At 41.2% G+C, this 12,526-nt stretch overlaps 2 protein-coding genes across 2 annotated transcripts; both read right to left on the minus strand.

The window, feature by feature from the left end:
• Positions 1 to 858: 858 nt before the first annotated feature.
• Positions 859 to 2,079, minus strand: LOC103582919 (olfactory receptor 51E2). Its single transcript, XM_008564380.1, has one exon. The coding sequence runs from the start codon at positions 2,034 to 2,036 to the stop codon at positions 1,074 to 1,076; it is 963 nt and encodes a 320-aa protein (XP_008562602.1). The 5' UTR covers positions 2,037 to 2,079; the 3' UTR covers positions 859 to 1,073.
• Positions 2,080 to 10,960: 8,881 nt separating this feature from the next.
• On the minus strand, positions 10,961 to 11,911 carry LOC103582920 (olfactory receptor 51F2-like). The gene has a single exon (XM_008564381.1). The coding sequence runs from the start codon at positions 11,909 to 11,911 to the stop codon at positions 10,961 to 10,963; it is 951 nt and encodes a 316-aa protein (XP_008562603.1).
• Between the last annotated feature and the right edge of the window lie 615 nt (positions 11,912 to 12,526).

Consider the following 12,526-nt stretch of genomic DNA (forward strand, 5'->3'; position numbering starts at 1 on the left):
AATAAAATTTTATTTTACCTTATACCTAAGTTAAAACTCAGACAATGTCATGTGCGGCATCTACAAAATGTTTGATAGATATAGGACACACTAAAAAAAGGAAGACATAATCAAGGAGCTGTAAAAGATAAAAGGACAAAAACATTCTCCATGAATCTGGAAAGAAGCAGGTTATAAGACCATGAAAGACGGCCATAAAACATGAAGAGTAGTCTGGATTTGTTGCGCACAACTAGGGCAGGGTTATCTCTCAGCAGAAATATAAAGACATACATCTTAGTACACAGCAGAGAGAAAATAGGATTTGTACAGGCTGAGGAAATACATGGCAGATGTTAAACAAGAAGCAATATAATATGCTAGTTAAGTAACTATACTTGAATATCAAATTTAATTTCAAACCTTGGCACAGCATCCGTAAGCTGTGTGAGTTAAGTTACCTTGATAATTTAAGCTTCGCTGCTCTCACTTATAATGAGGGGGGAAAATAGTACCTACCCCATAAGGTTATAAAGACCACATTAAACCTGTAAAGCACCTATCATAGTGCGTGGAACATTGTAAGCACACAAGTCATTTTCATGAGCATTATTATTAAGGGCTTAGATAAATTCCCAGGTAATGCATAATTAACCAACAGTGAGGACTGTGGCAAGTCCTGACTTCCAAAAATTTTCAATTTCATTTCACCCATTTTAAAAGTTGTACATGTCAGCTAAACAATACCTCCATAATAAAGAAATTTAGAATAGGAACAAAAACAAATCATTAGCACTTTCAGTACATTTCCTCCAAGGCATAGGCTGTTTTCAAGTAAGTTTCAATTACGCACATTTATTATTTTTCTTAACATTATAAGTGTGTTTTCTTTTATAGCAGAGTATTTAAATCACATAATATTCCATTAATATGGATTATTCCTCATTTTTTCTATGAAGTAGATGGACCATATTTTAGTTCACTATTCCAGCCAGAGAAAAACACTGATGTGCTTCTGAGCAACCGGAATTAGGCTAGTGTTAGGAAATAATTACATCAAGACAGTAGGATAAGGGAATGTGGGGTGGTAAGGGTCACCTGCGTCCCACCGTCTGAAGGTTCTTGTCACAGCTGATCTTGAACATAGCCAGCACCCGTGTTCTGATCTGTTTGGTCTTGGCTCCGTAGATAATGGGGTTGATCACAGGAGGCAGCAGCAGGTAGATATCTCCCATGAGGATGCGCACAATGGGATCAAGGCTGTTTCCAAAGCGGTGTACCACCGAGAGGCCAATGAGTGGCACATAGAAGGCCAGCACCACACCAATGTGTGACACACAGGTCCCAAAGGCTTTGGCCCGCTCCAACTTGGAAGGCAGTTGCAGAACTGTTCGTATAATCAAAAAATAGGACAAGGAGATAAACATGACATCCATACCCATGACCAGCAGAATGGCAGTAAGGCCGTAGACCACATTGGGCAATGTGTCCGTGTAGGCCAGCTTCATCACATCCTGGTGCACACAATAGGAGTGTGAGAGCACGTTGGAGTGGCAGAAGGCCAGCCGCTTGATGAGCAGAGGCAGGGGGAAAAAGACAAGGGATCCACGGACCACAGCCACCATGCCAATCTGTGCTGTTACTGTGTTGTTGAGCACCGCAGCATGACGCAATGGGTGGCAGATGGCCACATAACGATCAAAGGCCATGGCCAGCAGGATGGTGGATTCAATGGCTGAGAGGGCATGAATGAAGAACATCTGAGCAATGCAGGCATCAACAGTAATCTCCCGGGAGTCAAACCAGAAGAGGGCAAGGATCTTGGGCATGGTGGATGTGGACAAGGCCAGGTCAATGGCTGCCAGCATACAGAGAAAGAGGTACATGGGTGTATGTAGGCTGCGCTCTGTTCTTACAATGAAGACCACGATGCAGTTTCCAAACACTGCCACAGCATACATTGAAAGCAGGGGGAAGCCAATCCAGAAATGGGCTTCCTCTAGTCCTGGGATACCAATAAGCACAAACGTGGCATGTGTGAAGTTGCAGGAACTCATAGTTGGCACTGAGGAGGGGCGACTGGAGAGGGTGAGATCACACTGACAGCCTGCTAGGACATGGAGCACAGTCAGAGAGGCCCCTGGAAATATAAAGACTGAGTGCATCTTATCTCTCCCTCCCCTCTGTCCTCCCTCCCTCCCACTCCCGCTTAGGCTCTTTCATAAGCTCTGGAGCCCTCTTCCAGGTGGGGGTCTGGGGGATGTGATAGCTCAAATTCATTTATCAGTCACTACTCTCAAGGCACATTTAAATTTTTAAAAGAAACTTGGGAAGAGCAATGCTTTTCTCAAAATGTAACTTTCCCAAATTCCCTCAGACTTTTTCTCCTGGCCAAATCTTCATTGTCTGGATACTGGGTGGCACTTTTCTCAGATCAGTATTAACAGATACTCTATTGGAAACCGTTTTAGATAAGGCTGTCTTCCTTCCTTCCTTCCTTCCTTCCTTCCTTCCTTCCTTCCTTCCTTCCTTCCTTCCTTCCTTCCTTCCTTCCTTCCTTCCTTCCTTCTTCTCTCTTTCTCTCAATCCTCCCCTCTTTCTTTCTTTCTTTCTTTCTTTCTTTCTTTCTTTCTTTCTTTCTTTCTTTCTTTCTTTCTTTCTTTCTTTCTTTCTTTCTTTCTTTCTTTCTTTCTTTCTTTCTTTCTTTCTTTCTTTCTTTCTTTCTTTCTTTCTTTCTTTCTTTCTTTCTTTCTTTCTTTCTTTCTTTCTTTCTTTCTTTCTTTCTTTCTTTCTTTCTTTCTTTCTTTCTTTCTTTCTTTCTTTCTTTCTTTCTTTCTTTCTTTCTTTCTTTCTTTCTTTCTTTCTTTCTTTCTTTCTTTCTTTCTTTCTTTCTTTCTTTCTTTCTTTCTTTCTTTCTTTCTTTCTTTCTTTCTTTCTTTCTTTCTTTCTTTCTTTCTTTCTTTCTTTCTTTCTTTCTTTCTTTCTTTCTTCCTTCCTTCCTTCCTTCCTTCCTTCCTTCCTTCCTTCCTTCCTTCCTTCCTTTCTCTCTTTCTCTTTTTTCTTTCACTTATTCATTCATTCCATAAGCATTTATTTACACGACTTATTATGTACAAGGCTATTAGCTAGATGTTGCTGATATAAAGATGGAAGCCATTCCCCTTGCCCTCTAGATGGCTTGCCTAGGGTGGAAGATAGACAAGTATCCAATATGTTCGACAACTGTGGTAAGTAATAGCATAAGGTGTGCATTTCATGCATGAGAGGCCATGGAGGCATGATCCCAGCTTCTTCCTGGAAAAGATGATCTTTTTGTTCAGTCTTAAAACATGAATAGAAATTAGATGGAGAAGGGAATAAACGGTCTTCCAAGGCATTGGGGATGGGAAATACTTTGCAAAATTGCAGGATTCCAGGTTCCTAGTTTTAAAATCATCAAAGGGGCAAAGAAATACAACAGCAATTAATAAAAAAATGAAATAAAAGCCAAACAAGTAAACGACAATGATAACTAAGCACTAAAAAGCGAAAAGTCAATCTCTTACTGAATAAAGGAAACTAATCTGGAGGGGTGGATAAGATGCAAGGGCTTCCCCCTGCCCTGTTGTGAAGCAGTCTGTGGGGTTGTCAAGGTCCTTTAGAATGGCAGGAGCCTTGGGCTGCCTGACCTCATGTGAGGATGCACTCACCTGGGAATGGTGCAGTCACACTTACAGAGAGCAGCTGGATCTGACATTCCCTTTCTGGAACAGGCCTTCTTATAATGTTACTCAGAAGGCCCACAGGAACAGGCTGTGGGAGTATAGATTTAGGCCTCAGGGACTTGGCAGACAGAAGACCAACATCTTCATGTCCACTTGTGTGCCACTTCCCCAGGTTTCCCGCTGTCCCTATCTTGGTGGGGAGGCAATCTCAAAGGACCCACTGCCTCTGCCATCACTCCCACATTACACACCTAGGACCCTTGACAACCTGTCCCCACTCTTTCTAGTTAACCCAAGCTCTCCTTGTCAGCCATAGGGTTAGAGTGTTTCCTCACTAGCTAGTCTGCTAGACACAACAGGCAAAGTGTGTGTACACTTATGGTCCATGGACTCTAGGAGTTTGCATCCTCTTTAAAAACTCAAAGATGTTGCCTCGTAATTTAAAATAGTGGCGTACTTCTCTATATCTTCCCTTAGCTTTTATTTCAATTGACAAAATAGCCATTGAGGTAGGAAAGCCACTGTTTATTGCACCTGTTTTACAGATAAAGAACAGATGAGAGGAAGACTGTTTGCCCTAGGTCACATAATTAACTTCATGGGCTGGGAAGAAATCTTCTAGAGCGTTAGCTGGCAGTTCAGAAAGGCAGGTGAGAATTAATGCAGCAGCCACATTCAGACCTAAAGAGAAGCTGAAATTGAGCCTAGCAAAAAGTCACATTAGGCAGGAGGCCAGACAGCATGGGAGGGAGACATGAGGTCTTCTGGGATAGGTACCTGGAGAAATGAGATGATGGCCCCAAAGTCTTAGACTTCAGTAAAAAAGTACAGGACCCAGCAAAGTGGAAAAGGGCTCTTCAGAGAGTGGTCAATAAAGTACCCAACTGTGTGGTCAATAGAGACCCTTGCACCTGCCAGCACTGCATGTAGTAGCATGGGCAAAAGGCCTCGAGAAAGAGGAAATATGCCACTGTGTACCCATTGATACCCCTCAATGCCTTCCCTTTTCTTCACCCTGAACTCCACTTCTCTTGGACACCATAGTATACTGATCTGGCCTCTCTCCAGAGAAGGTTCCTTAGCTATGTCCCATAGTTTTCAGCATAATTTGTTTGGATTTTTGCATCCCCCTTCCCAGGCTATCTATGTTGGATACATAGGTGGATGGATGGTTTCAAGATACAAGCCATCTTTTATCTTATTGAAGGATGCAATTATCAGACCCTGAAAAGGGCTTTTAACATTCTAACAACAACTGGGACCAAATTCACAATTTGATGATTGTAAAGGAGGGTAGCTGTTACATCTCTGCACAAATTCCGAGGATGGAGAAGAGCAAATGGAGGTCAGATGGGATGGCTTCTGTCACCTCTGAACCCTGGATCTGTTCTGGGGAGAATCCAATTCAAATCTCTTAGAACTCACCTTATTATACTATATTTTAATACCACTGGTCTCTAAATCTCAATTAAGGCCAAATTAAAGGACATCTCCCAGTTGCAGGAAGGACCCTGGTTAGGAGTGGAGCAGAGTCCTGGGGGTTACCGTCAATGAAGACACCTGCAGAGTTTATTTCGAAAAGTCAGACTTCTGCTTCAGGCAGCCAAGTCCTAATTATCTCTAAAGATCAAGTCATGTAAAGATTCTAGCAGAGAAAGAGTTTGATGAGGTCAGAGTCCAAGTGTTTGGATGGGGGCAGGGGCAGGGGCTTGGGGCAAAGAAACACTGGGCTTCAAAAAAAGAAATTTCTCCCCTGTTATAAATGACTTGTTGACACATGTTCCAGGAAAGACAACACTCTGGGAATATCACTGTAAAAACAGCACTACCCCTCCCAAAGTCAGGACTCAACCCAAGCTCTCTTTTGGGGCAATAGGACTGGACTTGGAGGCACCTTTCAGGTGTGGAGCTTCCCACTGGCCAGGCAGCGAGGATCTGCTGGAGGCCAAATGTCCTGCCAGCATCTTCATCTCTGAAGAAGTCATTGCAGGAGCCAGTACCTTTGATTTTATGACCCCCTAAAATGATTTTTGTGACTAGTGATAATGTTGATTTGAGAAGTAGGTATTCCGACTCTTTATTTATCCATCAAACAAATATTTATGAAGGGTCTACAATGTCGTGAGCAAAACAGAAAAAAATCCCCCTCACAATTATGGAGTATACATTCTGGTGAAAGGAATAGACAATAAATGAAATTAATACATAAACTAAATAGATAGTCATAAGGAGAAAATAAAGGGAAGGAGGGAACAAATAAATATGAGGGAGGAGTTAAAATTTTTGATGAAGTTACCCTGGAAGGCCCAACATAATAGAAATATTTGAGGAGAGACCTGGGTTAATGAAGGATACATCCATGGAGATATTTGGGGAAGACCATTTCAGGAAAAAGGAATAGAAATTACAAATAAAGTTCCTGAGAAGGAGGCGTACCTGGTGGTTTAGACAAGAGGGAATGTGCCTGAACAGAGAGAATAAGAGGAAGAGTAGTAGGGAGACAGAATCAGAGAGGTAACAGGGAACTGTGTCATATTAAGACCTTAAAGGACTTATGGGACATTTGAGGACTTTTCACGTAGACTCCTAGTGAGCTGAGGATCTAATGGGGAGTTTTAAACAGAAGAGGGGTATGATCTGATGGACCGTCAAGGACTCTGAATCCTATCAGACTGGCTGGTCGTCTCTTGCTTGCCCAGAGGCTTGTTTGCACCTGTGTCATTACCCTTTCTTGTCTTTCTTTCATGTTTCCTTTTCCATGACTTCTTGCTTCAAGCTGTTAAGACCTAGCTTAAGTGCCACTTTCTCCAGGAAGTATTCCCAGTTCCTCTAGACCCTCTGATCTTTCTCTTCCAGTGACTTGTGCTCTGCATCCTACCCACCAGGGCTGTCTTTCGACTCGATTCAGCACTTCATCCTCCCATGTTTGCCATTTTTCTATGTAGGCCTCACACATGAGTCTTACTTTGTCACTGTCACTGCAGTTTCTAAAAACAGAAACAGAATTGCTTCCTTGTCAATCAGCCACCAACTGTGTATTAGTCACCTGTATCTGGCAATGGAGTTCATTCACTCACTCATTGTGCAATAAGCACATCATTGATACTAGTTTTGTGTGGACATTCTGCTGAGCTTAGGGGTTACAGAGGTGAAAAAGGGATCAAATCCTTGTCCTCAAGGTGCTCACAGACACCCACACAACAATCTTGAAATAATATGGAAGAGTGGTGACTACCACAGAATTTTATAACTTGAGACTGGGAATTTATTTAGTAAGGCAATGGGTCCAAAAAGAGGGTATTTCATTAGAGAGAAAATCACGGAGGAAAGAAACAAAATTCTCTTCATGGAAACTATTAGCAGTGCAGTGTGGCTGGAGCATAGAGACAACACAAAACAGAAAGAGAGAAATTGGAGAGGTAAATGGATGTGAGCTGATGATAGGCTGGGAATTCAAGGACTTCATCCTGTTGGAGTTGGGAAGAGAAAATAAATGGCTTTTAGCAGGAACATCAAAACCAAACATGTGTTTTAGATTGCTATTTGATAAGCTGTTGGGAGCGTGAATTTGAGTAGGTTATATAAGACTAGATGTGCTTATGAATTCAGCTAAGCAAGACGGAAACTTAAGATTTATAACTTTTCCTCATCCCTCACATGCAGTTTTTCAGACCATATTAACTATTTTTTTTTCTAAAAGTCTCTTGAATGTTTCCTCTGATTTCTGGCTTCACCGCCACGATGTTCAAATAACTATAACAGTGGCCATGTGACCGCTACAGCTCTGGCTTTCAGGAAAATTCCTGATTCATTGTGAGCTTGGCCACCTTAGTCAGAGCATGACATTTGACCTGCAACTCAGCCATTCTCAGTATGTCCAAATTACCCACTTCCTAGTGAGGGAAGCTTGCAGGTTTCCAGGATTGTTGGATAGTAGGGCTGTCCACGGTTTAGTGTGTGGGGTGAGGTGGGGGAGAAAAACCTGTAGAAGTGGTGTGAACATCTTTGTTGCCTGATTCTTGAGAATAAAGATCCTTCTCATTCCCAGTTTTAGAACTCTGGGTACCTCCATCCTTCTTTTCCAGCCCTCATTGCTCTTTCTCTTTCTCTCCTCCCTTTATTCAGACCCCCTCCTGTGTAGTGTGTGGAAACAAATAAATAAACACAAATCTAGTCTGTCAGCCCATGTCATTGAAGTTTTTTCTGTCTTCTCATCTTGGGCCTGTGACTTCTTGGGATTTTTGTTTTTGTTTTACTGTGACTCAGGGATGTGCAAGGGGGATGATCCATTGGGTACAGGTGAGGGAATAGAAGGAAATACAAATACACAGAAATCAACAGGCAGTTTATGTAAAATGCAAGTTGCCTCTTTAATATGGCCTCCTAGCTTTTTTGTTTTTACTTACGTTCATTAGTGACTAGACAAGGCACGTTTTATGTTGGAAAGAGGCAGAAGTAAGGCTGCACAAGATTAGGATAAGGTTACACTAGGCCAAACGAATCAGATTGAAATTTTCACTCCAAATAGCAGCACCTGGCACAGTATCCTCCAGAATGTGTAGCTTCACAAAAATATATCTGTAGATACCGAGAACTTTCTGACATCAGGGAACTTTGTCATCTTCTTGTGTGCCATCCAAACCCTTTTGCGTCTTTTAAGACCCTGTTTATTTATTCATTAATTCAACCAAGATTAAAAGCTACTACAGGCAAGACACTATAGGTAGAAATGTGGAAACAACAGCGAATAAGACACAGTCCCTGGTCCTGAGAAGTGAGTTCAGAGTCGGTTGTAGGGAGAACCACTACAATAGAGTTTGAAAAAGCTTGGTAAGAGAAAGAATTACAGGGTGTGGCAGCAGCACCTGGAAAGGGCTCCAGACAGACTGGTGAGGTCAGGAAAAGTCTCTGAAGGAGTCACTTCTATGCCAAGTCACGGGAAGAGAGACGGTGACAGTGCTATAGTGGAGGGAACAGCTGGTGCAAAGGCTTGAAAGTGACAGAGGGCACATTTTCTCAGGATTAAGGAAACGCAAGTTGTTTGCTGTGCCTGCAACATTTTACAGAGGGGAAGCAATAAAGCTTGAGAGGTGGATAGAGCCTGGCCATTCAGACATTTTATTATTTGTACTATGTGACAGGCCCTGGAGACAGCACTGATTAAACAAATTCTGTGTCCTCAACAACCTTATCTTGTGATGGGGAAACCAGAATAAAAGTAAACATATATGCAATATGTTGGGGGGGGGTGGATGAAACTACTACAAATTAAAAACAAGGCAGGTAAGAATGACAATTAATACAGGCAAAAATTGAGGCAGAGGTGGTGCTATTATTATTTTTATGACATCAAATTTTTATGAGCAGAGGTGGCATGAAGTGAGGGGTTAGCCATGTGGGTCTCTGGCAGGAGAGTGTAGGGAGAACAGCAAGTGTGAAGCCTGAAGCAGGGGCATGCTGAGTGAGTTTAGGGACATATTTGGAGGCTAGTGTGTACGTAGCAGAGTGAATCAAGGGGAGAGTACTAGGAGGTGAAGTTGGGATGGTGGAGGGAAGTCAGATCATATAGATCCCTATAAGCTATGACACTGGCTATGCATTACACTGGGTAAGACAGGAGGCCATTAGAATGTTGAACAGAGGAAGGGACATGACCTGCCTGTGTATCACTGTCACTGCTGTTGGAGAAAACAAACTGTAAAGCAAACGTGGATAAAGGAAGGCCCCTCAGGAGGCTATTATAATATTTGGGGTCCCAGATAATGGCTTGCTTCATGGTGGTAGCAGTAAAGGTGGCGTAAAATAGCTGGATTCTAGATATTATTATTTGGGATATCTAGAAGTAAGAGTCATCGGGATTTGCCAACAGGTTGGATACAGCACAAGTGTGACAGAGAGGTACCAGGGATAACTCCAAGTGTTTTGTCTCAGCAACTTGAAAGGCAGAGTTAATGAGTTAGGGAAGACCATAGGTGAACATGTTTTTTCCCATGATAGGAATAGTAGAATATGAATTGGAACATGTTGAGTCTAATGACTATGAGACATTCAAGTAGAGATACTGATACAGAGGCAGTTGGATAAATCTGGACTCTAAATATTAATCTGGGATTTGTCAGCAAATAGATGGTATCCAAAGCCATGATGCTAAATGAGATGACCAAAGGTGGGGGTCTGACAAAGAAAAAAGATCTGAGAACAAAGTTCTGGGACATTCCATAATATCAAGATGAAAACTAACAATAATTGATACTGAAAATAGTGTTGTCAAACATGCTGGAGATTTTGACACCATTCTTTGTATTAAATAGCCAGTCCTGTAGTCAATAGATTTCCTGTAGACTTGAATGACGATTCTACTTCTCTGGACCTGATAGCAGCCGTAGGGCCCATCTTAACTGAATGATATGAATGTGTCATTGAAATGCGTGCTTTAAAAATCTGAGAATTAATCAATATACCCAGGATGAAAATAATTAACTTTCTGGATTAAGCCACTATGTGACACACGTGGCACAAATTTAAAAAATAATGTAAGTAAATGACACAAATTATAATAATTTGCAATTCATGGTCATTTTCAGTTTCTGCTGGGGCAGAAAATTGATGAAAGGCTGAGAGAAATTCTGGAATATGCTTGAGTCAGGAAAGGTCATCATGTAGAAATACATTTGTGAGGTTTGAAGATTTTTATTTGAGCTTTTCCTTTCTAATTTAGTTGAAAATTTCTAGAGCACAGAGTTGTGGTTTTTAAAATTTTATCAGTATATTCATTGTTAAAAATCATGCTTATTCTTTATGCCCCTTATTTTTTTAATGTTGATTTGGATATAAAAAGTTAATACATGTTGAAAACCTTTAGAACTATGACCAGTCAAGGGAAATAATAAATGTTAGTTGAAATATTATTATTGTTAGAAATGCTACCTATTTCTCACAAAGGAGTGAATTTTCAATAATGTATCATTTTAACCGTCGTGAAGTGGAAAAGGTCAGAATAGAAAGGTTGTTAGCAGGGACAGAAGTCAAGGACAGTTTGAAATGAAATGTGGTGAGGAGGAGAAATTTTAGACTTATAGCTGTAGGCTGTTTATCCCTCCCCTTGCTGTGTATCTGTAAAACAATGGGGTCAAACTAGCTGATGTTCTAGATACATCCCAGCTTTTACTTTAAATGATTGTATATTTAGCCTCAACAAGTGCCAGTTTTTTGGCTGTTTGTTGTTTTTAAGTGATAATATGACCTGAAATAGACCTTCTTGAAGAGTCTGTCTAGCTCTAAAATTCTGTTTCCTTGGAACGAAGAATTTTTAGCATAACTCTACGTATTTGTTTGGTTTTCACACTGTAGATGATGGGGTTCATCACGGGAGGGATCAGCAGGTAGGTGTTAGCAATCATAGTATGTACATAGGCTGGGGCTCGTTTCCCAAATCTGTGAACAAAAGACAGACTGATCAAAGGAATATAGAATATGGCAACAGCTATGATATGGGAGATACATGTGCTGAAGGCTTTCTTCCTCTCTTCTGGGGAAGCAATGCTGATAACAGTCTTAATGATCAAGATGTAAGAAAAGATGATGAAGACTGAGTCCACCCCAACAGTAGAGATCATGGCAGTCAACCCAACTGCACTGTTGATCCTGGTGTCTGTGCACGAGAGCTTCATCACATCAGGGTGGTAGCAGTAGGAGTGGTGGAGCACGTGGCTGTGGCAGTAGGAAAGTCTTTTAAGAAGTGCTACCATTGGTGTCAGCATTAAGGTCCCCCTGATGATAATTGCCCCTCCAATTTGTGCTATTCTGGAGTCAGTTAAAATGGTGGTATACCTAAGGGGATTAGAGATAGCCACAAAACGGTCAAAAGCCATGGCCAACAGCACTGAGGATTCCATGACAGTGAAGAATTTAATAAAGAACATCTGTGACAAGCAGGCATTAAAGCTGATCTCCCTGGCATTGAACCAGAATATACCCAGCATGGTGACGACAGTAGAGATGGACAGGCCGAGGTCAGAGGTGGACAGCATGGAGAGGAAATAGTACATGGGTTCATGGAGGCTGGGCTGCGTGATGATGATGAAGAGAATCAGGCTGTTTCCTGAGAGGGCAGTGACATACAGAAAGCAGAAGGGAATGGAGATCCAGGCATGGAAGGCTTCCAGCCCAGGGATACCGGTTAGCAGGAAAGTGATGGGAGAGAATGTGGTATTCTGAAAAGTTGACATGCTGGCTTAAAAGACAGAACAAGATGAGAGTCTGAAACAAAAAAGCTACATTTGTTTGTCCTTAATCCAATTAAAATAATTTTTTGAAATGAAAACTGACCAAAGTTGAGTATCTACGTAACATAAAAATATACATGGTTTATTTATTTATTTATTTATTATTTATTTATTTATTTATGGTGGTCAGCTAGTATAGGGATCAAACTCCATACCTTGGTGTTATCAGCACCATGTTCTAACCCACTGAGCAAACTGGCCCGTCCTAAATGGCTCACTTAAACTGATAAAAAAATTTGTAAGATTTCAACTATAGTAGGTACTTTATTTTATTTTATTTTTTGAATTTGCCTCATTGCACAATTTTCCTTTTTAAGGCCCTTTGCTGCTAGATTCGTTTATATCATGTGACTGACTCCCCCACTCCTCTTAGCCATAGATGACTGGACAGAGAATAGACACTTAACCCCATACTGGCCAAGTCATATTTTATACTCTCTGGCATTTTGAAGTTGTGGTAAAATGTTGCAGGTTAGGTTTTCTGTATATTGACATGAAAAAAAAAAAATACAATGGGTCAACCATTCTATCAGGTAACTCCTAAGAAGTATGTCTTAA

The sequence above is a fragment of the Galeopterus variegatus genome, unplaced genomic scaffold (assembly GCF_000696425.1).
Source record: "Galeopterus variegatus unplaced genomic scaffold, G_variegatus-3.0.2 Scaffold18489, whole genome shotgun sequence".
NCBI classification, from domain to species: domain Eukaryota; kingdom Metazoa; phylum Chordata; class Mammalia; order Dermoptera; family Cynocephalidae; genus Galeopterus; species Galeopterus variegatus.